This window comes from Mugil cephalus, chromosome 11, assembly GCF_022458985.1.
Source record: "Mugil cephalus isolate CIBA_MC_2020 chromosome 11, CIBA_Mcephalus_1.1, whole genome shotgun sequence".
NCBI lineage: Eukaryota > Metazoa > Chordata > Actinopteri > Mugiliformes > Mugilidae > Mugil > Mugil cephalus.
The window spans coordinates 23,148,241-23,172,336 of NC_061780.1; the positions used below are offsets into that span (position 1 = coordinate 23,148,241).

At 40.5% G+C, this 24,096-nt stretch overlaps 1 protein-coding gene across 2 annotated transcripts in view; it reads right to left on the reverse strand.

Annotated features, from left to right (window-relative positions):
• grik2 (glutamate receptor, ionotropic, kainate 2) overlaps positions 1-24,096 on the reverse strand; it is a 209,050-nt gene that overhangs the window by 120,037 nt on the left and 64,917 nt on the right. For both annotated transcript variants that reach the window (XM_047598050.1, XM_047598051.1), the window contains exons 3-5: positions 19,132-19,299; positions 17,531-17,788; positions 3,387-3,568 (exon numbers count right to left, since the gene is read on the reverse strand). In XM_047598050.1, the coding sequence (XP_047454006.1) occupies positions 3,387-3,568; positions 17,531-17,788; positions 19,132-19,299 (608 nt within the window). The remainder of the gene's footprint in view (positions 1-3,386; positions 3,569-17,530; positions 17,789-19,131; positions 19,300-24,096) is intronic.

The window sequence follows — 24,096 nt, forward strand, 5'->3', positions numbered from 1 at the left end:
AACATTTCTTAATAACAGATTAATATGTAGAGTATGTTTCATGTTAAAAGGCACAGCTGAAGTGGTGGGGCATATGATTTATTTATTTTTTTTCTTTATGCTCACTGGATGCATCCTCCCCCCTGTTGAGGTAATCCTGGCTCCCCAACTGTGTGTGGAGACCCTGGACAGACCCATAACATACTGGACAGCTTATGCCCTGTGTGTCTGGCCTGGGATTCCCCTAAAAGACGCCAGGTCATATGGCTTTTTTTTTTTCCTTTTTTTTGTTATATCTTTATTATATCTAAATATTAGTTCAACAGTTTAATATGACACACTGAGACACGGGTATTAGGCTCATTGCTGGTTAAAATTTCACAGCTTAGAGAAAACACCAGATTCACATGACAACCAGAACTAAGTCTGAGTACACAAGATACATCTTAATTAGTAGGAACATGGTTTCTTGCAACTGCATTTTCAGTTGTATGTTTATAAAAACATTTTTTTTTTTTCCAGTCCAGCATGACTCTCCTCTTCGGTTTAAAGGCCTAAAGGTTGGTCTAAACTAACTGCAGTATGTTCACCCCATTACCAGGATGGTCTGTGTCTAAAAGTGCACTTCTGAGAAGCAAAATCTCATTGCTTAGTATTATCCTATTATCATCCGGACTGTGCGTTTGTGTCTTGGCTCCGTGCCACCATGTTCTAGCTTCACTGTGCTCTATATTGCTGCCCTGCCTGCTGTGAGACTCACTAAACCAATATGAATCACAGATTAGGACTGTGTGGAGAGGATGATTAAACAGGCAGAAAGGGACAATGGCTGCCGATATCGGGTGAGAAACCTTGAGAGAGAAAAAAAAAAAGACTCTTTCATTCTGTCTGAGGACTGGCCCACTCAGTGTGGTGACTCACATGGTACAAATCTATGAACCGTGGCTCGTACACCGTGTCACATTCAAAAGCATCCTAAATGTTGGGGAATGTCTTTTTGTTATTTCACACACAGTGAGGGAACAAGTACAGTATAATACATTTAATGCTTTTACAGTTAGTCCAGTCAGCTTGTGACACTTGGCTATTTTTTTTCCAATTATTGAGCGTTCTTGGAGACTTGGACTGTGAGGGAAAGTTACTTTAATCCAGCTCCTCTATGTACATTAGAAAATGAATGGAGATAAAGACAAAACAGAAGCAAATCTGTGTGTACCTACATAACTTTAACCAGGTGTTGCAGGCCTGTCAAGCTTGATATTTATATACACATTTAAAAAAAATAAAAAAATAAAAATATGCAATGCACCTGTTAACAATGGTATTAGGCTATATGAAAAATAATGAACTATTTGGGGGGAACAGAGATGCTGCAGTGGCATCCTGATTTTAGCCAAACTCTAGCCATTTACTGACTGAAAATCCAGATAATTTATATCCAAATATCCCATAGACGGACCGCATGTCAATAAATTATATAAAAGATGTCGATAAAAGACATAAGTGTGTGAAATACTGCACTACAACTGCGACGCATGTTTTTGGTTTGAAAACCTGATGGCTCACAGGTTATGGGTCACGCATAAATGTAGCCAGAAATCAATACAATGCATGATTTTCTTCCTTCTTCTTTCTTTCTTTCTTTCTTTCTTTATCTCTGCATGCACAATCAGTTTGCATCAGTGTGGCGAAACTGGTCAATGGTGACAGTATAAATGTGACAACTAAAGACTCGGCAAGAACGGCAAAAACATACACGTGTTGTTTGTATTTGGGACTGCAGAAAGGAAGCTGGATGGAAGCTGGATTTATTGTCTGTGCAAGTTAAATGTTAAATGAAACATTAGAAAATTCCGAATACATTGTACCTGCAACAGACCGACAAATACTGTGTACTACTGTACCAGTAATGTGAGTTTTAGAAGTATATGTAGTGCAAAATCCCAGAAAACCACAGTATGAGGACTAAACGACTAAGTTATTGTGAAGGCAGTAAACCTAAGATGTTTTTTTTTTTTTTTATACAATTGTTATTCCCTATTGGCATGAGCTACTTCTGAGTTGTACTCGTAATCATTTTACTTTTATGTAATGTATGATCCCCTGGTATACAGCTTTTAAGACTCTAAAAGTAAAAGCCAAAGTCATTATTTTCACTGGAATCAAGGAGTGGCTAAATTAATATCAGTCTTGTTGTCCTTGTTGTTTCAATGGGGGTCTTTCTGATAGCTGATGAAGAGCACTCACAGTAGCTCTTAACTTAAAGTTGCGTAACATGATCACCACATCAGAGCAGGATGCTTAAGTCTTTCATTACTTCCCATTAGCAGGGTTTCTCTTTGTCATTATTAATGAAATATGTCCTTGACCTTCCCCAGCAATCTGCCTCTCAGGCATTGATTAAAACTGTAGGAGAGTGACAGGGTGTTTTGGCTGAATCACGGCGTCTTCCATTTTTCATAAATCCTATTAGCAGGAGAACTGTGAATGCTTGTTAGCGGAGTTACTTGAGGCCGGAGGTAAGAATTCCAGGATGCACAACTAAATAACAATGCTACATCCATTTTAATCAAAGCAGTGCCAGGTGGCCTGTTCACTGAACGTAGCCACACTTGACAGCCTTCAAAAAAAAAAAAAAAAAAAAAACGGTGGCATGTTGTGCTTCAATAAAAGATACAGCCTGATCCCAGAACATTGCAATCTGTACTCGGATCCTGCAAAATTCTTTGAAAAAATGCAAAAGTATTATTTTTTATTCATCCAAAATGTCTCAGACACCCTCATGGGAGATAAAACTAATTTATGACTCATACTAATGAAACCTGCCTTACATTGCCTCTAGGCAGTTTTTACTTAGCAATTCCTTAAATCTGTAGACTGAATAAGCGTGTAATTTGTGATATATATATAAATAAATAAATAAATAAGTTGTGACTAGTTTACTGTTAAATTGATTCATTTTGGATTAGAAACCAAGATGTCTGTGTTCATTTGTGAACTGCAGAGGAGAAAATTTGCCCAGCAAAAACTGTGTTCCATTCAGATAAAACACTTCTGATTTGAAATTATTAACTGTAAATAATGTCTATTTATTGTTTTACGTAGCGTATTATTTGAATAACTTAATATTGAATGCAAAATTATAATAATTACTTATATTTATAAATATCACTAGGCTGAGTATAATATAGAACACATATAGTAGGTGGGTGTTCCTTACTTAATCTCTCCATCAGTCTGGGAGTCCTTGGCCTGAAAAACGTTGAAGACCCTGCTACTTTAGCATAAGACACGGGAGGAAGCTTTTTCACATTCCCATGTTCACCAAATGTCCCTCTGCTTGAGGACTCAAATGATTTACATCTTCAAAGACGCGGGGAATGTAAATCGAATGCACACACACACACCTGCTTCAGGATCCCAGCAGCCATTTCGTGGCCACAGTCAAAGATGATGTGAAACTCCTTCCCCCGTTTCATCTCCTTTAACAGCGGCTTGGCATCCTTGGTCTCTGCAGGCAGCTGCCGGATCTTTAAACGGATGTTGTACCGCGATGGCGCCTTTATAAGTTCTTGCAGACGAATCAGACCTGAAGGAAAAACCACACACACACAAAAAAAGAAAACGATTTTAATGATTCCTTTCGCTGCTGTTTTAGACATTAGCCCGGTTGGAGCTGATGCAGTCCTGCTCCCATGAGGACAATCTATTTCCTGAAAGGAAATCTGAAATATATGTGTCTTTCCACTGTAATTGAGGTAACAGCCACTGATTCATATGGCAGTGGTGGTTATAATTAGAGCGAGGATAACAAAGCTGCAGAGAAATAGTTCTGTCATCAGTTCATTTCTAACAAAATCCATTTCTCCTCGACGCCCTCCCCTGCCCTCTCCTACTATTTTCAGTTCAAAAGTGTCTTTTCATTTTTTATTTTCCCATCTCTCTCGGTACTTTTTGTGCCTTGCTCCTCGCAATACAAATGCTACAGATAAGAGCACATACTGTATCAATACTGTATATCAGCGTCATTCATCATAGATGTGATGATCACTAGTGGTTCCTCTCATTATTGTGTGGAGTCAATCTTTCTGATGACACTGAGTGAGACTTTAGCAGAAGCATCAACATCTTTATATTGATAATGTCAATAAGTATTGATGATGCTAACTAACTGATCAACTAGTATTGTATTGCAGCAGAAAGCAATAGAGAGCAGTGGGCAGTGCTATACGCTCATTTAAAATTGAATGTATTGTGCTTAGGAATTTTCTTTTTTTTCCCTCGCTTCCTTTAATTGGAGCTATTTTTCAGTGAAGTTGAGAATACAGTGTACTTTCTTTCTGTGTGTTTGCTTGATCCCTTTTTTTTTATATTCCTGGTTGTGTCTAATTGGAGATAGTTTGTATTTTTGGCTTTCGCCATTTGTGACTGCCCATACCGCACCATCAGTTGTTGCTTGAGTGCCTTTATAAAGCTTGCATTGGTGAAACAATGGTGAGTGAATTATGATCGTTGTCCATCAGCAGTGTTACCCGTGATAACCAAACCACAAGTAAAAGATCAGAAAAGAGTGTGTTGTTTGCATTTTGGATGATACTGATGAAAAGTGATGTCGTGCTGATAGGGAACTAGATCAGAATTTATTCTCGAAAACATTGTTTCACAGATACTGGATAAAAATTTTAAAAAAGTGTTTCTTTGGTAAACTATATTACCTGGATGCTGTATGCTCAGTTCTGGCTACATCCTGAATCCATATCTAATATATTTTACATAAAGTTATGCTAACAATATTTCAGTGTTGTTAAGTATTGTGAATAGTTTGGTTCATTGCCCTTTTCTTTCATTTATTTCATTTTACAGTCCAACCCAACTCCCCTTTAAATATCCCTGTGTAAAGTCACCCCGTGGATTTTTAGTCACTCTGTAAAATATTTGAAAATTAGTGCAAGATAATGGGTCAAAGTTCAAGGATACGTTGTGTATCTCCTGTAAGAGAAGGGCACTTCTGCAGTGCAGTACAAAAAGAAACCGTTCAAAAAATACACACGAACCACATGTCATAGTTTGTCTGTCTTTTATTTTGTGAATCATGTTTCATGTTTAAGTTTACGGATTTCCTGCCTGTCGTGTCTCTTTGTGGATTGTCATGTCTGTCTGTGGCATGTGTTCTGTTTCCTGTTTTATTTTCTTAAGTTCTGGGTTTCCTGTCTGTTTCCTTGTTTGTCCCTTGATTGTTCATTGGTTTCACCTGCTGTGATTGGCCTGATCTGTTTCACCTGTGTCTTGTCAGCCCTGATCCCTCCTGTGTATATATAGCCCTGCCTTTCCCTTTGCTCCTTGTCGCCTCATAATGTCTCTGCGCCATGTTCCTTGTTCCCTTGGTTTTTCATGCTATGTTCTGTGCCATGTCATGATTCTTTTGATTTTTGTGTTTTGTATTTCCTGCCATGTTTGCAGCGCCTTTTGTTTGTTGTTAAATACTTTTTGTTTGAACTTGGTGCTTCATCAATAGTCCTGCACTTGGGTCCTCACCACAACCTTGACAAGTAATCCCTTAAACACGATCACCTCGACCTCCTTTGCCACTTCTGCTTCTGTTCCTCCTCTCCGAACTGCTCATTAATGAGATTAATTGATAAGGGAATAGGTGAATGTTTGAGGAGATTATGTTTGCAGAGAGGGACCCTATACCTTCTTCCTGAGTTTAATAAAATATACTCTGAACTGAGCAAGTGCAATGTGTCGGTCAGAATGTTGTTGGCCTGATAGCAGCCACTCAAACGGTTCTTGTGGAGAGGGCAGGGCAGGTGGCCCCATAATCTTAAAAGCAGTCTTCACCAGGGAGATTAGCACTTGACTGTCAGGTTCCCAAACCAGCAGGCGATGCCATACCAGATAATAGGTTCTACGTTAGCTCTGTAGAAAATATGCATGATATTCTTACAGACGCCAAACAGTCGGAGTCGTCTTAGAAAATAGGGGCAATTATGGACCCAGGCACAAACATTTGCCACCTGTGTGTGCCAACTAAGGTCGCTGTTAGTGTGCACGCCAAGATATTTGAGTGATGTGACCTGATCTGCGGTCCAACATCATCTCATTACATATTAACACATGCAAAACAGCTGAGGTGACGTTGGAGATGATGGTACATTTTCAGAGGATCATAGATAAAGGTCAATGGCTGACTGTGCATGCTTTATTTAATTCATAGCAGTATAAAAGTGTCCACTGTGATGGCTACAGCTTTGTTAAAAAGAAAACCACCACTGAACTAACTTACAATTTTAATTACTTTTTCTGTGCAGATGATTGTTTCCTGGTGCTTGAACTATGTCGCTCTTTTCATATGCAAAAATACAATGTCTCTCTCTTGGCTTTAAATACATAAATGTAGTCGTAATAACCAACACATTTTATTTGTGGGCACCTTTAGGAGCACTCAAGTTCTCCTCCAAAAAACAGCAATGCATAAAACATCATAAAATAAATATGCAATGCAATAACAAACGAAATAAAAGCAGATTTACAACTGAATGCAGGTCAAATGGAGTTGCATTTTGAATCTGAATTTTAGGGTTGTCATAGAGTCTATGGATGTCAGGTGGTTGCACCAAAGGCGTGGAGCTGAGTAATTGAATGCTCTGCACCCCATAATGGAAAAGTCAGACAATTGGAGGACGTGAGCGTCCGGGAGGGTTAATATAAATGGAGGAGTTTACATAGATTTGATGGAGCTTGGTTGTGAAGGGTCTTGAAGGTAAGGATCTTGTACTCAATACTGGATTTTATTGGAAGCCAGTGGAGCTGCTGAGGAGCTGGGGGTGATGTGGTCTATTGATGATGATATGAGCTGCAGCATTTTTTTTTTGGACTCGTTGAAGTTTAAAGACATTCGGAGGGTAGACGAGATTCAAATTCTACCCCTTCAAATGCAATCATTAGTATAATCTAATGGCTTTCATTAGATTCAAATTCAAAAACCATTTCAGGGAAAAAAAAAAAAAATCAATGTCAAGTTCCAGACAGTGACTGGACCCAATGCTGTTCTCAATGCAAAGCCAGCCATGGTTATTACATCTACAAATAGACACATCGGCCTGGGCAGGCACAGCAGCTTTCCTGCGTCTCAGCCCACAGTCCACCGTCCCCAGCTGTTTGGCCTGTGGCATTATTTGTTTACTTCCTGCTTCCAGATGAGTGCACTGCACTGTGGGAAACCAGCCTGCAGACGGCTGGAGCTTCAGCAGCCAGTCGCTGGTTTTTCATTAAATCAAACACTCTGTCGCACACTGATGATGATATCCCCAGAGTGTTGACCTGTGAGACACTGCCAGTGTTCCATTTAACCATCGCAGGACACAGTGAATCCTCAGCTGGCCGCTGAAACATTGCTGCATGAAATGTAAACAAACCAGAGCGTAGATGTTTGCTGTTGTGTCACACGATGCCCAGTAACCATGGACACATACAAGAACTGGATGTGAATAAATATGTGTGTGAAAACAGGAGTTTAAAAATAGTAATGTTTGTGCTGTTGCCGCCAAGACGAATGCTCAGATGAGGCGGACTTGTGCAGAGGGACTGAAACTGAGCATCGTTTCAATAGTTTTGTCATGTAAACGGCTCATTTAAAGACTATGGAGGCTGTAGGTACTATATATATAAAACAGTACAGTAGGTATGACCTGCTGGAGGAAAGTAACTCTTCTGACTACGTTAACTTATGCTTTTCCTATTTTATGCCAGATTCTAGTTATCCCTTATTTACACCGGTCAGCCACAACATTAAAACCACTTTCACAGGAGAAATAAATAACATTAACCATCTTGTGACCATTCAGTGTTCTACTTTCTGGATATATTTTAAACCTGGCGTATGTGTGGATGCCACAGACATGTACCACCCACCTACACCAGAGCAGACACCCCCACACCCCCATAGCAATGACACTCCTTGATGGCAGCAACCGGACAAGGACACACACAAAAACGGCTTCAACAAATCAAAAAACAAAAAGCAAAAGTTGTCTAAATTGGCCTCCAAATTCCCTAGACCCTAAACTGACCAAGTATTTGTGGGATGATCCACAGAGGACCCACCCCTCAACCCATAGGACCCAAAGACCCCCAATTAACGGGATTCTGGGCCCATGTAACATTCTCTGATGAGTCACAACTGTTTTGGAGGCACAAGGGAGACCTACGCAATATAACTAAGGTGGTCATAATGTTATGCCTGATTGGTGTATGTCTTATATGTCATTCCTGTCCTGCACAAGTACCTCTCACTCTCTCACTGAGCCAAGCCACGGGATTATATCAATAAATGTAATTTTGAGAATTTAGCTCATGTCTGTGGTTCAGACCTGCACATTTGTAAAATTCATGTAAAAGAATGTGAGAGAGAGAGACAGAGAATGTGTGTGTGTTTGTGTGTGTTTTTTTTATTTTTTATTTTTTTTTATTTCACTTGTGTCCAATCACACGTGAGCACTCGCTGTTGCATGAGCTGTCTGAGGAGAAAAAACCGCTTCCGCAGCTGGGCAGCAATCTCAGTTTTACGGTTAGTTAGTTAGCATCGATAAAAGCCGCCTGACACATCTGACTGCTGCACTTGCTCGTCATAAACACATGTCAGAGCACCTCTCTTGCTCCGCTCGCTGCTAAGATTCCCCTTCCATTCTGCATGGCTGAGCCTTCCTCCAAACCTTTCCGAAATCCGCGCGTACGGCCCCGCAGGAAATCTACTGGGGGAAAATTCTGGAGTGGGATAAAAGAGGGGTGTCAGCGCTGATCAGTATTGACTGTGTTTAATGCGTAGTAACCACTCCAGGATCCATATTTAACTCTGCATGAATATTTCATCCTCTCTAAGCATTTATTATGCTGCCGTCTGGGAGTCTCCTGAGCGTAAAACAGATCAGTCCGCCTGTGATAAATATCCTTGCGAGGGAGCGGCCGCTCAAGCGTTCCCTTCACAACTCCCCCTTGTGCGTTGCCACCGACAAGGAAGAAGAGTTCCTTTTACTGGGCCGCTCAATCATCATTGGCCGTGTAGACGTTAAAGCGATTCCCCCGGACGGCCAATCCGCGCCGCCGCATGATGGAAGTAATAGCTGATGAATCACTAAGCTGCAGACTCACAGGGTCAAGGTTAATGTGACCCCCGCTACATCGGCTGGCTTATTTATGTTCAATTAAACGCGCCGAACACGTTGGAGAAAGATTAAAGCAGGCCCGCGGTCAAGGGTTCTCGCAGTTGTTTGGGAACGCGGAGGCAGAACGCGCAGGTCGCTCTTCCCTCGCTATAAATAAAGTCAGCCTGTGAGTGTAAATATGGGCCGCTCTAAACAGTAAAAATTGTCTTTGTTATCGTACGCGCCATAGTTTAACAGGCTCTAAATCATTTGAGCTCAAAGGAGTCCAGCGCCGCGAACCGCCGCTCTATTTTTCACGATAAAAAATTCTGCCTTAGAATTAGTGCAAAGTAATTAATTTGAGAGCGGAAGAAAATTTCAAGTTACTATATGTGGTCCTAACACAAATCAAATGCACGTGAATAATGGTGCCCCATTAAAAATAACTGGGCTTACAGCACTCTCCTCTTATATACATATACACTTATATTGCCCTTGTCATTTAATAACTATACAACAAAGTCAACTATTTACCATCATTCTCATTCTCAAAAAGAATATATACAACATAGAAACTGGTTGAGGTTGGGGAACTGTGTGTTCCATGTCTGGAACTATCGTCAGCGGACTCTGTGGTAGCAACGGAGCTGAAGTCCCTGACACTGGTGGCACATGAACAAAATTTGGACCGATGTCCTCCACCCTCTACACGACACCATAGTCAGATTGAGGAGCTTGTTCAGTGACAGGCTTCTGTCTCAGCCCTGGTCCACAGACAGGTTAAGGAGGTTGTTGGGCCTTCCTATCTATCTTTAAGAATAAGAATAATAATGCATTGGTTCTATGTTGCGCTTTTCCATTTTTAGATGCTCAAAGTGGATTATTCATTCATTCACACAGTCACACCCTGGTGGTAGTAAACTACCTTGGTAGTCACAGCTGCCCTGGGGCAGACTGACGGAAACGTGACTGACAATTTGCACAATCTAGCTATCTTTCAGCATGTTTTCAAGTCTTTATTGTGCCCTGTGAATGAAACATACGGTGGGCGAAAGAGCTTAAAATCCCTTATTTAAAAGCATAAATGAGACATGAGCATGTGATGCAAGGGAGACTTTGGGGGCACGCTGCTCAGATACAAAGTAGCTGTTTTTCAGACCTTTCCAAAAGGCTCCTGGCTATTACCTTACACTACTCTGACTGGTTAGGACTTGCATCACTATCAAATTCTACATGGTTTATGGTTTATTTAGATGCATGCATGTATGCATGACACATATTTATTACGTTCCTACTTGGTCTCTTGTGTCAGATGGTCTCAACCTAACGGGTCCATCCGGCCACCGGGTAAGTGCTGGGTTTTGCTTGAGGTTTCTTCTTATTAAAAGGTTGTTTTTCCTTGCCACTGCCACTTTAGTGCTTGCTCTGGGGGTTTCAGGCTGGATTCTGTAAAGCATCTTGAGACAATTGTATTGTTATTAACGTGATACAAGATTGAATTGGTCTAAATAGTCATGGAATTGTGGAGGTGTGCGACAAACAGTCCGGGAGATGTGTCTTCTTATTTGATGGAGGAGATAAGACACTCAGAGTCATAATTCCCCAGGTTTAGTGAGCATGATGGAGACCGCACAGAATAGTAACACACGGTTGCTGAGCCGCTACTAGCTACTACCTGATGGATATATTGGTTTGAGCAGCAAGTGACATGAGCATAAATGCTGCTTAGGAAAGAGGAAGCAAAACAATGCTCTAGCACGAAATAGGAGGTAAAAACTGGGAAATGTCAGTTTCTGAAAACGTCTCCTTCACAGATATCCAGAACTCTGCAGTTTGTAGCAATTTGGTAAACTTATATTGATCATAATTACTTATTTATTTGGATTTGACACTTCAGGTCCAGGTGTGTGGGTGGGAAGCAGTTTAGCTAAAAAAAAATAATAATCTTGTTTTAAATACTAACTACAGTATCATCGTGAATGTGAGGAGTCGATTTTTAGCGTGGCATCTGGTACCATGTGGGTTGTCTTCACACCTTGACAGCGCTCCAGTCTGATCAGCTAAAAGGCAAAACGAAGGCACAATATGTTCTATTGTAACCTCTTCTAAGGGGATATGAACTGAATGAGAAAGGAGAAAAAAAAAGTTACGTGTTTTAAAGGGTTTTGTGAACTTGACTGCAATAAATTTTCCTCGACACGCAGAAACATATGCATTGCTCAGGCTCAACATTGCAAATGCTCTGCGCTAGTGCATAGTTAGGTGTTAGTAACTAAGTAGGAGACCCTTTGAGAAAAAGGCTTATTTGACAGTCGCGGTTTTGTGCGACGGTACTATTAGACAAAACCACAGAAAACATTGTACCTTCCATTATCATTCCACCAGGGCAGAATGAAATTAGCATGGTGAACTGTGAAGGGTCAGTGAGCCCTTCTTTACACCGTTGAGTGGTAGTGAAGCGTATGATGGGACTGGGACTGCTGGTGTAGCGACTTACGCGCACATAAAATTGAAACAGATTACTGTGGAGGTCCAGGGACTCACTTTGAAGTATAATGGAAAGACTCTCACTGGTGCAATATATACATACATATACAGACTCCCTGCTCTAACAAAAACAAGAACAGGTACACGCAAATGTCTTTGGATGCTGTAAAAGCAAGTTACAAACTGCCAAATTGAAATCAGTCTGCAGAGAAGACTACAGCTTTATTAAAACACATTTATCATAAAAAGAGGGTTTAATCTAAACAGTTCCCGTTCCTCAGTAGATTTAATTCTATCCACAGATTTTAGGATTTAAATTTTTGGTCACTGCACCAGTAAGCAACAACAGAGACAAGTCTATAAGGACACACAGCTGCTGTGGAGATTAATGCTAGCTAGCACATATATACAGGATATATTTTATTTTATTTTTTTATTTTATATTTTTATATAATCTCAACGTTTGCACATTTCTTGTTTACATTTTTTTTGTTTAGCTGCTGCATTGTAGGCCTTCGAGGATGATAATTTCAACCCTGTGTTGTGTTGCACATGTTAGAATTAACAATAAAGTTGACTTGACTTGACACCTGTATATATATTATTATTATTAGTTATTTCTAAAGGACCGACATCCATCGTTGGCTACATCTCTGATCCTCTCTTGTCTGACTTTCTGCTTTGTTTTCCGACCTGATCACCTGACCTGGTACAATAAATCCAGACGGTGTGAGTTATGCATTTGTAATTTGTTTATTAGTTAACTGAGAAGAATATTGCAAGCAACTGAATGCACCTCTCTCACTGCTCTTCTTTTCAAGCAACGTATGGTGGATGCACATTCAGTCTAAATTTGCATCCTCTCTGTTTATTTCTTTTCTGATCTGGGTCTGAAGAAAGAAAAGATAGGTTTATGCTAAGCTAATTAAAACATGATTCATAGTTGAATGTTGTTATGCACAGAAGTAAAAATTACTCTGAACAAGCTCATTCCATTTCTGCTCCAGAAAGCTTGAGTCTGGTGTCCTACCAACTTCAGAACTGTATTTCATCCATCAGCCCAATGTACTCGTGACATATTTTCCAGTCTGATGTGCTACAGGAACAAGACCGCACCGCATCATTCTATTTCCCACGCTTACCTATGAAGGTGTGTCTCTCTGTTAGTGTTAATTCTCGAACACTATCCTCCCCATACCTCCCTTTTCTTCGGTCCTTCTTCCCTAATTCATTAAAAAGAAAGTAAAAGAAGGACAAGGAGCCGAAACTTTTGTCATTCCGGTCTAACTCCCTGTGCATCCGAAAGGCCATCATCCATCTCTGCACCCCCCTTCTTATCCCTTTCCGTTGACCATTTGTTTCCCTCAGGTCCTGTCTACCAATAAACCTCCTTCGATCAGTTAAGCTGTGGTCATTGTGACTGAATAATTGTATGTGTAAATGTGACTATTCTGACTACTGTCTTGCTCAGTTCCAAGCTTCTGATGCTAATTAACAAATAGCGGGCATGTCCTTTCTCTAAACGCCAATTCAGCTTGTGAGCCTTTGTCCATAATCACTTCCATGAATCCCACAAAAGACCACGTTGGAATTACAACAAGCAGTCGTCCATATCACTTGCAGTGAACAGAAGAACAGGGATTCAGGACTCTGCAAATGATCATTTAATTGAACAAAACGTATGGCTACATTACTGTTTGGTGTTTTCTGCTTTTCACAAGATGTTCCAAAGGCTGCCAAAACAGAGAGGAGCAAAACACTGCAGGAAGAGAAATGAATCACACAAATGTAGATGTGATTTGAACAGTAATACAGCAACCCTGCTCTCTCCTCTCCCACCTCAAGGGCAGCCTCAGGATGCTGCTCAAATCACGCTATAAACAGAAAAGGGTTGACGAGGCTGATATTGAGCCTGATGTCTTTGCGATGCTGGCGGTGGGGCCAAAACATTCTGTCCTCCAAACATATGATCCAGAGTGAAATATTATAATGGTCCTGAAAAATACAATATTTTGTGGATATCCATGCTGCCTGGGAGATGGCTTCTAAATATTGGGTTCACCCCACTGGCACAACAAAACAGGACAAATCTGTACACAACAAAACATTATTGATGAATTCTAACTGAATTTAGTGGACACATTTATGCTCTTAAAACATTATCCATTTTAAAGTCTGTTAAAATGGTGCAACTTTATGCACCCAGTAGATTCCAAGAAACCAAGTAGGGTTTTTGTATCACAGAAAATGAATTATTGTGTTTATAATAAAAATGGCAGTATGACAGAACATTGTTGTCACCTGACAAGTAATTCCATGATCTTATATAAAAAAAAGGCACAACATTAGGGCAACTTCTCCTCTCAGTGGTCATAATGTTATGCCTGATCGCTGTACTCATGCCGTATAAAGTATGAAACATTCAAGTAGGTGGATTTGAACACAATTTATAATTGCAATAAGGGAATGACTGACTAGTATGGAAGAGCCAGGCCAAGTTACACATTTTTTTTTTTTTTTGTCAGAAAGTTGATCTGGAGAGCCGCCACTGGGAACTGATCTGCAGAGTCAATCAAACCACTTGGACAGGCTTCATGCGGAAATGGACAGAAGAGAAACGGCGAAGTTAACTTTCACTGTGGAGTTGAATTTGTTTGCGACAAAATGGCTCTGATTGCTTGTTGGATGATGTAATTGTGTACAGAGATTTTTTTTTTTTTTTCGGTGCATCGGTTCAAACATGCCCCAAAATGAAATCCAGATGGATGTTTACTAGAGACATATTTTTGATAAGAATTGAGTTTGGCCACACCAGGCTAAAAACAAGACACTGTGAAAATACGCAAGGGGTAAAACACAAACTCATGATGGAAAATAAATCAGGACCTAGGAGAGGGGGATTTTAATTTACTACCAATTCAGAATGAAGGACAGAATGGAGTCCATACTATATCTCTGGAAAAGAAATGCCTTCCTGCAGTTCAGTGTTTTATTGTATAGAAGCCTGTTCTCCCTCATGGCCTAATCAAACTTTGCAACAGCAATAGTAGTAGCAGCAGTGTTCCAGCCAGTGGTATGGATGTTATGGCTGGCTGGGAGAGCAATAACACATGCTGCTGCCATCCCAGTTTTGCTATTATAAAGTTGAGCCGTTAAAGGAGTCCCATTATGGTTATTGATTTGCTTGTTTGCTCTCTGTTTGGTGGAAAAATAGTACAAAGTGAGAGATTGTTTCCTACCCTCCTTTATATGCCTTTCCTGAAAATCAGACATGGTAGAGAGCAGCAGATTGGGGGTGGGGTGGGTGAGGGGGGTTCACAGACAAAGCCCGTGAGAATATGTTGAATAGAAATGTGCACAGGCTTTGATTTGGTGCATCAGGCAGGAGATGTGGTTTGCGATGCAGCGACGGAAAAGAAACTAAATCCCGTCTGAGTCACTTCCCGGACTCCGAGCCCATCCTTGGTGTGCACCACCACTGATGCTATCTGCCCTCACTATCAAGCCACCTGTGTAAATTGTGACACTGAGAAGGTAAAGCTTTTCGCAGGTTGGGCCAGGATCTCATTTCCGATCACTTAGACAGAAAATCAAGCCATTATTAACCACATGGTGAACTAGCTATGTCCATTTTACTACTTAATTAACAGAGGTGGTGGGATCAGCGACAATCAATTCCTCCCTGAAGGTTTCTACGTGACCCACAGCACCACCCCCGGAGCCCCTCCACACACACACACACACACACACACACACACACACACACACACACTGAGCATTGCTACAGTTTAAACCTCCTGTTGTTTTCAAATTTTAACCTCTAAAAAATGTATAACAACTAAAAATGTTTCTCACGTTTCTGTGTCCATGTGTTGTTTGTTCGTTGACTACCTACATAGCTGTTTAATTAAAACAAAGCCCCCCACCCAACCCCACAAATACATCCAGAACATAATAATAATCTATAATAATAGTTGTTATCAAGGATAATAACATACTTTACGTCCTTGTATCCCCATTAAATGACCAAAAATCATTAAATATGATTAACATTTTCCTTTTTCATTCATATTTAGACGTGTTAAATATTTAATGGGCTCAAACTGAGCCCAAAGATAATAGGAGGGTTAAATCTAACACACGTCATAGCCAGTTAAACCCTTTTTGTGTGTGTATTTGTGTTCACGTTTGCTTCTGGGTGTCATGTCCTGTATGTGACTGACTCAGAATCAAAATGTTTAAGTGCTGTGCTGTTTATTCAAGTATAGCGCTATAAAATGAAAATCTCCTGTTTGTCTACAATCTGTCGATTTGTTGGTTTACAAAATCTTTAGAGATGCTTCTGTAATCTTTTCCAGCCTGATGACCAACAACAACAACAACTCTCTAATTTCCCCTTGACATCCACTTATAATCCTAGACGTGAACTTACTTTTTCACCTAACAGATATGCAATATTGGCCAATTTTTGAGAATAAACAAACACCAAATTACAATGTCTCCGTTTAGTTTGTTTCATTGAGTTCTCTTTGTCTACGTTTAGGAATTGTGTGATAATCCGCTGAATGTTTTTTGGAGAAATGTGGAAAATTCTTAGAGGTGCAAATATTTTTAAGCGGCACTGTATGTGCATCAGAGAGAATGAATGAGTTTGGTGAATAAAACATTCAACATATGCTCTTTGCACATTTTCTTTAATCATTTGGTCAACTGACTGCCTCACCCGACACAGTGGTCCCGGTGTGTTGTTGGATGAAGCTCTGGGTGGCCTGGCAGCCTGTGTTCAGGCTGGCACACACCCTGACCTCTGGCATATGGTACTTGTACTCAGCCTGCTGGCTTATTTGTCAACCAGAATCCTGGACTGTAATAATGGAAAGGTCTGGAGAAGATCATCTTCTCTGATTAACTCTTTATGGGGCGAGGAGCCATGATCGGTAACTTCCGTGCACATTTTAAATTGGCTCTCAGTGAGGTTTACGTGTTTTTCACCTACAACACACTCAGGTTAAATCAGCATCAAATGTGGTCTGTAAGGTCCAAGTCTGCAAGAACCCTGAGCATTACTGCTTTATTGGGTACAATGAAGAAGAGGCTTAATGTTGTCTAATGTGATAAAGTTCCTGAATTAGCACTTACATTCTAATGTTTTAAATATATGTTTACATCTGTTTACTGCTTAAGGGCAAGTAACCATATATGGTAAATTCATTGATCTGGATCTTCTATATGGAAAAAAACTCAAATAATTAGTCTTGAATTGTATTTGCTATCACCTTTGCTATGGCTTTGGAACGGAAATGTTACTCTACTGGTTGGTTCACCTCTTTGGTTTGGAGCATGGCTGTCAGATAATTTTTGTTCAGGGCCCACATAGCTTCAACCTAATTTGATCTCAAGAGTGCCAGACTAGCAACATAATAACACAAGAGCCTATAAATAAAGACTTTTCCCTTTGTTTTGGTACCAAAAATTATAAACACGTCTCATCTTTATGTTTTATGAACTGTCCAAAACATTTTATGAACAACCCGAAACGTCTTGTGTTATGTCTGCAACTCTTTCTAAAACACAGCCTCCCTAGTGGACAAACAGGAATAGCAGTTTGTTGAATTGCAAAATTACAGTTAATGTCTTCTAAGATTTGCACTTCCCCCAATTCATCTAGCGGGCCAGATGGGACTCTCCATGGGTTATATGTTTGACACCCCTGATCTAAGGGGTCAGCAACCATCATGTGGTTTTGGAACAGCATTTAGTACTGAAATTCATGGTCAGGATAAGCCTTACTGATTGTGTTAAAAACTACACAGAGTGGGAACAATTTCCAGAATACACAGAGACAGAATGACCCTTGGGATAACCACTCTACTGCTGTGGAGAGGAGGTTAGAAGTTCAAGAAATAGTTTGTAGTACTCACCAGTGCTGTCATCATAAACCACTGTGACTGTTTTCCACTTGAAGAAGTGCACCAGGTCCAGGATGGCCCGGCTGAGGGAGGAGAAGTCTGGATAGAGGCTTACATAGAAGACATCTCTGTTGTCCGATACCTGGTGCTTCCATTTGGTCTGGATGTGTGGGACCCCCAGGGCATTGCAGATGGACTGGACCGCATTGGCAGAGGAACTGTGAGAGGGGCCGAAGATGGCTGCCACCCCAAGAGAAAGTTGGTCACAGGCTAGAGAGGGGAAACATTTGACAAGTTAGTTCCATCCATCCATTATCAACTACCACTTCTCCCCTAAGGGGGCTGCAAGGGAGCTGCAATATAAAACAGGGGGCACACGGCAGGGATTGGCGTATATCCTGGACAGGTCGCCAGACCAGGACACAGGACTAATACAATTTACAAGCACCAATTAACCTTCCATGTGTGTCACTGTAATGGAGGAAGGAGCCAGAGGAGAGTTCTCTCTGAAGTAGAGTCAAAACTTCAGGGGATTGGAGGAAACAAGTGGAGCAACTACTACAAGTGAGTCAAGGTCACCAGGGTTCACTTAAGACTTGCACCCTGTCTTTTTCTTGGCAACAAAGGCATTTAGAATATTTACTGGCAGAGCGAGATGATCTAGTAATTAAACCTGCTAGACCCGGACAGAATTTACAATGGAATCTCTAACAAATGTACATGTTTGAAGTTTGTTTTCAAACTAAAAACACACATATTGACAATTCTGACTAACTGTAGAACAATGCTCAAGTTTCGTCATCAAGATTGGCAGCCAGTGCATTCAAAGCTCAACGTGCAGTGGAAAATATTGTGTTGTCTTTCACTCAATCTTTAAAAATGTTTATGCCACTGTGTGCAAAGAATGACTAGCCTGCACAGAGCCCTGAACTCAACCCTCTTCACTTCCACTAGAATGGGAGAAAATAACTGAGCAATCTTACTTTGGAATAAAATCTCTTTATATCTTTTTTCATAACACATAAAGTGTATATTATATACTGTAAATACTTCTTACTGGTGTGCATTATACACAAATTGTTGTGTGTTCATTTAAGTAGAAAACACCCCAGGTTTAACTTGCTTTCTTGAAGTTCCTTTCTCATGTTAAACAAACAACTGCACAGCTTTGTATTAGCTCAACTGTGCACTCTAATTACCTTATTTGATATAAGGCAGTTGGGTAAATCACTGAGACAGGATATAATGGCCAGTAATTGATAAGAGACTTGAAATGTCAGCCTGATGCACACACAAAACTGATAGATTATAGCACTTTATTGGCTGTCTCTGGAGGCCAAACAGGTCTTTGAATTACTGCCGCTGAGTCATTACCTGGAACCAATCAATTCTCTCTGTTTGCATTTGAAGTGCTCAGCCATTTCTCCCTCGCCTGATTATAATTGTCACAATCTAAGCCACTGCAGCTCGCAGGCCTCGAACGAGGACTACATTTACAATGCAAAACAGTCGTGGCAGAGAGTATGTGCCCACACACATTCACTTGCGAAATTATATATGTATAGTATATACCACACCAGGCGCAGGTCGCCTAATCAAAAAGTCATAAATACCTTTCCTGGAGGCTTCGAAGCTGTCGTAGATGTTTATCCTTTGGATGTCGTAGGTGAGCGTGGTGTTTGGCAGTAAGGTTCTGTTCCTGTTGATTGTGTTTAAAGCAAATTTAAAGGCTAGTTCCTCAGCACCTGATGGGCCGCTCTCGATGGACTCAAATATCCCCCCTGCCAAAAAGAAGAGACATGTGATTAGTGGCGGAAATTTCCAACATTGTGAGCATGTTACCGAGCTCTGAAGTAAACCAGGCAATTGCTGAATGTTTGATTACCAATGGATAAAGCCAACAGTGGAGAAACAACATTATATTTTCTGCAATCTACCTTCCAATTCTAACTGATCTCTAAGAGCTTGGTAGTGGCAAATTTCCCCGTTTGGTAGAAGCTAGTAATTTCCTCTAACTCAAACACATACAAAGGTGATATCAACACCAAATTTAAAGTACACAAGGAAACCACCTGAAATGTCATCTGTTGTATCGGTATCTTTGCAGTGATACCAATCTCTTTCACTAAATTTATTAACACACAATAAATGAACTCCAAATCAAGGATTTGGCATGCATTAGGTCCTATCATTCTGTTTTTAGAATATCTGCCCTTCGTATGCTTTCCCTCTCTAGTTAACTCGAAGATGTTCCCCTAGGAAGACGTACTACTCTCTCATTGATCCATTGATTGCCATTCATGAGTGGTTTCCACCACTTTTCTGAGTGCCGCATCTTGTGAAGTAAGCGATGCTTACTGGTCTGGGAAAGATGCAAAGATCTCGCCTTCCGATCAATAATCCTACGGGCATTAAAATCTGATGAAACCATTGCTTCGGTAGTTAAGCCTTCAACATTGGGCCACGTCGTTTGTAGGACTGAGGGCAATGGACTGGTTGTACTATAGTCATCAGAACCAACAGTTAACCTAAATACCTTGGCGACAATTAATCGTCAGTAGGTTTGTGATGTGGAAGGAGGTGCTGGCTCTGTAATTATCTTTCCACATTTTTCTTTGTTTTCATTGATTCAAGACTGATTAAGCTGTAAAATGTCCAACCAGTATATTGTGAGCACGTGTTTCTGGTTATTTTCGTCAATTTTTGTTCCTTTCTTATGAAAGGTAGTTGACAAAACTGTATATAATAAGAAAGGCACAATAAGTCTAGGCCTCATCTTCTCATTGAATATCATGAGACAGTGTGCCCAAGCTTTTGATTTGTATGGTATCCTACATATATAAATATATACATATATTTGTTTTCTGGAAAAATGTTCATGATAAAATACTTGTACAGGACGGTGAGTTTTGGTTATGTTCGGTGTTTCAGTTCTTCCCCATCACACATATTAAAAGATAATATTCTGTACAGATGTGTACCCTCAAAGGACATTTGTATATGACCCACTAAGTTCTGTAGTATGGATGTGACATGTTAGAGCTCCTGTTTTGCGAGCTTAAAGTACAAGAATAAGTCCAAATTAATCAGTTGGGCTCAGAAGGTAAGCCCTCTGAGTGATTATTACCAACGTGATTAGGAATTGTAATTGACTGCTTTAATTGGGTTTCAAACATGAATTTCTAGTAAATAAATCAATATAAAACTCTATGTGAGCATCAGAAATCAGGCATTGAAGTCTCCAATAGGCAACACTGTCTATGGAGAAAACTGTTAAAACTTAAAAATTAACTCTTAAGCTTAATTCACTGATCATTTGGAATTAGATCCAGGCGAGATTCTAAAACTACAGGCCACTGTTAAGTTTTCAATATGAATCCCCGTAAACAATTTTCTCCAAAAAGCAAATGAAGTGTTTTTGTTTTCGTGTTTTTTTTTTTTTTTTTTAAAGTGTGAGTATTCACTGCCTTTCAAGTGAATAGGTTTGACAGGCAGCAGATGAATGGACTAAGAGGATGACTAGAGAGGTGGAGGTGGTGTGTGTGTGCGTGTTGGGGGGGATGGGGGTGATTCTGTGATCAATGCACTCTGATTGGCCAGTGAATCAATCAATCAAGCCCTTGGGGAGCAGTGGAAAGCAATGGTGGTAGATTGAAGTGTTTTGTTTGGGTTAGCCTTATGGCCTGGCCCTGCTGGCTCACTGTCAGTCAGAAGTAACCCAGACCCCGTTCTTTATTTACTCCATCTACAAGCGCTCTACAGCAGCTCAGATGTAATCTATACACACAACTGCATACGTACTGTGGATTCCTCCTATTGCGAGTGGTGAACCATACAGACCGACTCTGATCAATGCTTCCTCACAGTGATTTCACAAGTGAAATCTTTAGAAATACCGTCTATCCGGGGAGATTTATTTAGCCTGTGTGAGAGCTTAAAGCAAGCATCCAAACAGAAAGGCCTCTGACAGGAGCTGAACCATCGAGAAGTTTCTACTTTCATTAGTATTCATCTCACGGGAGAGCCCTATTTTGCATGCCATAATGAGTTTGAAGGAATTAATAAGCATCAGTTAAACGGGATGTACTATAATTGGAAAGCTGAGCATTTGGAATGGCGGCATTCACCAACGAATCATGGTGAATGCTGCCATTCCAAACGCTGAGCTTTCCTGCTAAGTATATGCACGGCACTGCTGAAAGGAGCCTTACTTGTAAATGTTGGGATGACTCACAGCCAGAAAGATGAATCTGTGTTCGAGTGGAAACTGTTTTAGGAGGTGAGTCTGAACGGGAATGCACACACAGTCTAATGAGAAAGTTGCTTGCTTCTCTGCTTGGACACAGACTTGGAAATGAAGCAGAATAAGTGAGATGAGGATGGAACAAAAAAGAAAGAAAATCCTCCAGTGAGGATGGTTTGCCTGCTCTCTTCCTAATGAGAGATAGTCTGGGTTTAGAATTTTGATTCGTTTTTTGTTTTTGTTTTTTTTGTTTTTTTTTAAATCCAAATTAGGGAGTTTCAGACTCTTTGCAGAAATGCTCTTCTCACCTTCTTCTTAGAAACAGACATTTGGAAATATGCCAGAGAGACAACCTTATAACCTCCTGGAGTAGGTTAAACTAGATATAGGTGGAATATAGGTATTGGGAGAGTTGTAGATACCAAGGACATGACATATAAACCACAGCAAAGTATATGATCAGCCATACCATTACATGTGGATGCTGCTCAGACGTGTATCATTTACCTAGACTGCCCCATAGCAATGACACTCTTTGATGGCAGCAGCCATGACGCCTGACGCAGGCACACAAAGACAGCATAAGGTGTTGACCTGGCCTCCAAATTCACACAACCCATAGGACCCAAAAGCCCCCACTAACAACATCCTGTTGCCACCAGACACCACAGGACAACCTCAGAAAGTCCATGTCCATTCTCTGATGAGTCACAACTGATTTGGAGCCACAAGGAGACCTACACAATATTAGTAAGGAAGGTGATCATAATGTTATGCCTGATCGGTGTAGATGGCCCTAATGTACAAGCATTTTTTTTTTTTTTTATTGAATCTCAAAACCTTGTCTGAAAGGGTTTTTTTCTGTTCCTTCAATTTGTCTCAGACAAGATCTGACTGAGTGGTTTGTGTGTGTTTGCGTGTGTTTGGTCGTCCCTCTCTGGTAATAGTCCATTAAAGAGAAGATATCCACAACTAGAGAGCAGTGACCAGTCAAAAGGGAAATCCATCAGCTCTACATCAACTTGATCAATGACAGCGACCACAGCACTCCTGACCACCACCACCACCTTCTTTGCTGATCCCCATGGATTTGCTAAGGCACATTAACAATCCCTGCAGGCAGAGTATATGGAGTATATGGTCAAAATATTGCCTCTGTGATTGATCAGAGTGAGTACTTAAGTAATAAACCACTTAGTGAGGAGTGTCTTAGTGATTTAAAAAATGCAAAGAGATGTTGTTAGGCCGAACGCCAAATGAAAGGAACATTCTTCGCTGCACAGGAATCGCTATAAATGACACCTCGAGTAACTAACTGCTGTTTTAAAACGGATGAGCACCACTAATGTGTACTCAGGAACTATGTTCAGAGCGTTCACTTATTTAGTTACCTAATTAAGTTTAGTTATTTGCAAATTTCTCAGGTATCTCTCTTAAATTACACTTTATTTGTTGCAATTGGTTTCCACTTTCAAGTACCCACAGTGGATGGGACATCAACTCAGTGTTCTACCTCGACGGGATCCATAGCAAGAACATTGGGATACTGTTCTGGACTGCATAAGTGTGGTCACATGGTAGCAAATAAAGGAAAGGTAACCAGGACTGAAAGGGTGCATTTACCAAAATGCAAGATAGCACCATGGATATTTAAAAGTCCATTGGGAGATGTGATAAGGAGGTCAGCCAAAGCCCAGTCCATTCCTCAGCACAATGGTCTCAAAGGGAAAGAGATGCCACTGATGTCAAGACGTGAACAAATCCTCACAAAGTCCGGCATTCTTACACTATGTAAGTAATGAACTGCAGGAGAACGAAGAGTCAAAAAAGGAACATCCCTGTGCACGTCAGGAGTATGTCCCCAAGGACGAATATAATGTGATAAGGATGTTAGAGACTCATGTCATGGGGTGCGAGGAGAAGTCAACTTATGCGAATATGCCCAACGTGAGACAGCTCAGCACATAAAAGTACGTTGTAAGGTTCCAGTTGGGGCAGCATACATGCGGTGTAGTTAACTACCTAGTGTTGAAAAGAATAGGTGTGGCAAAATATTCAGAAACAGGCACACTAAATGACAGAGGAAGACACACCACCTCACATCTCAGATGAAGTATAAAAGAATGTGTTCAATGAGTGGACAAAATGTCTTTTATAAATAAAGAAACCTCGAGCCAGCCAACAGGTTTGAACCCAGAGGTCACAGTACCACCATACCACCCTAATGGCAAATGAAACCTTGGTTTAAAAGCTCTGATGTGATAATCATTTGCAATAAAGATCAAAAACACAAAAGTGTGCGGACATATGATTTCATATGACTGGAAACATTGCA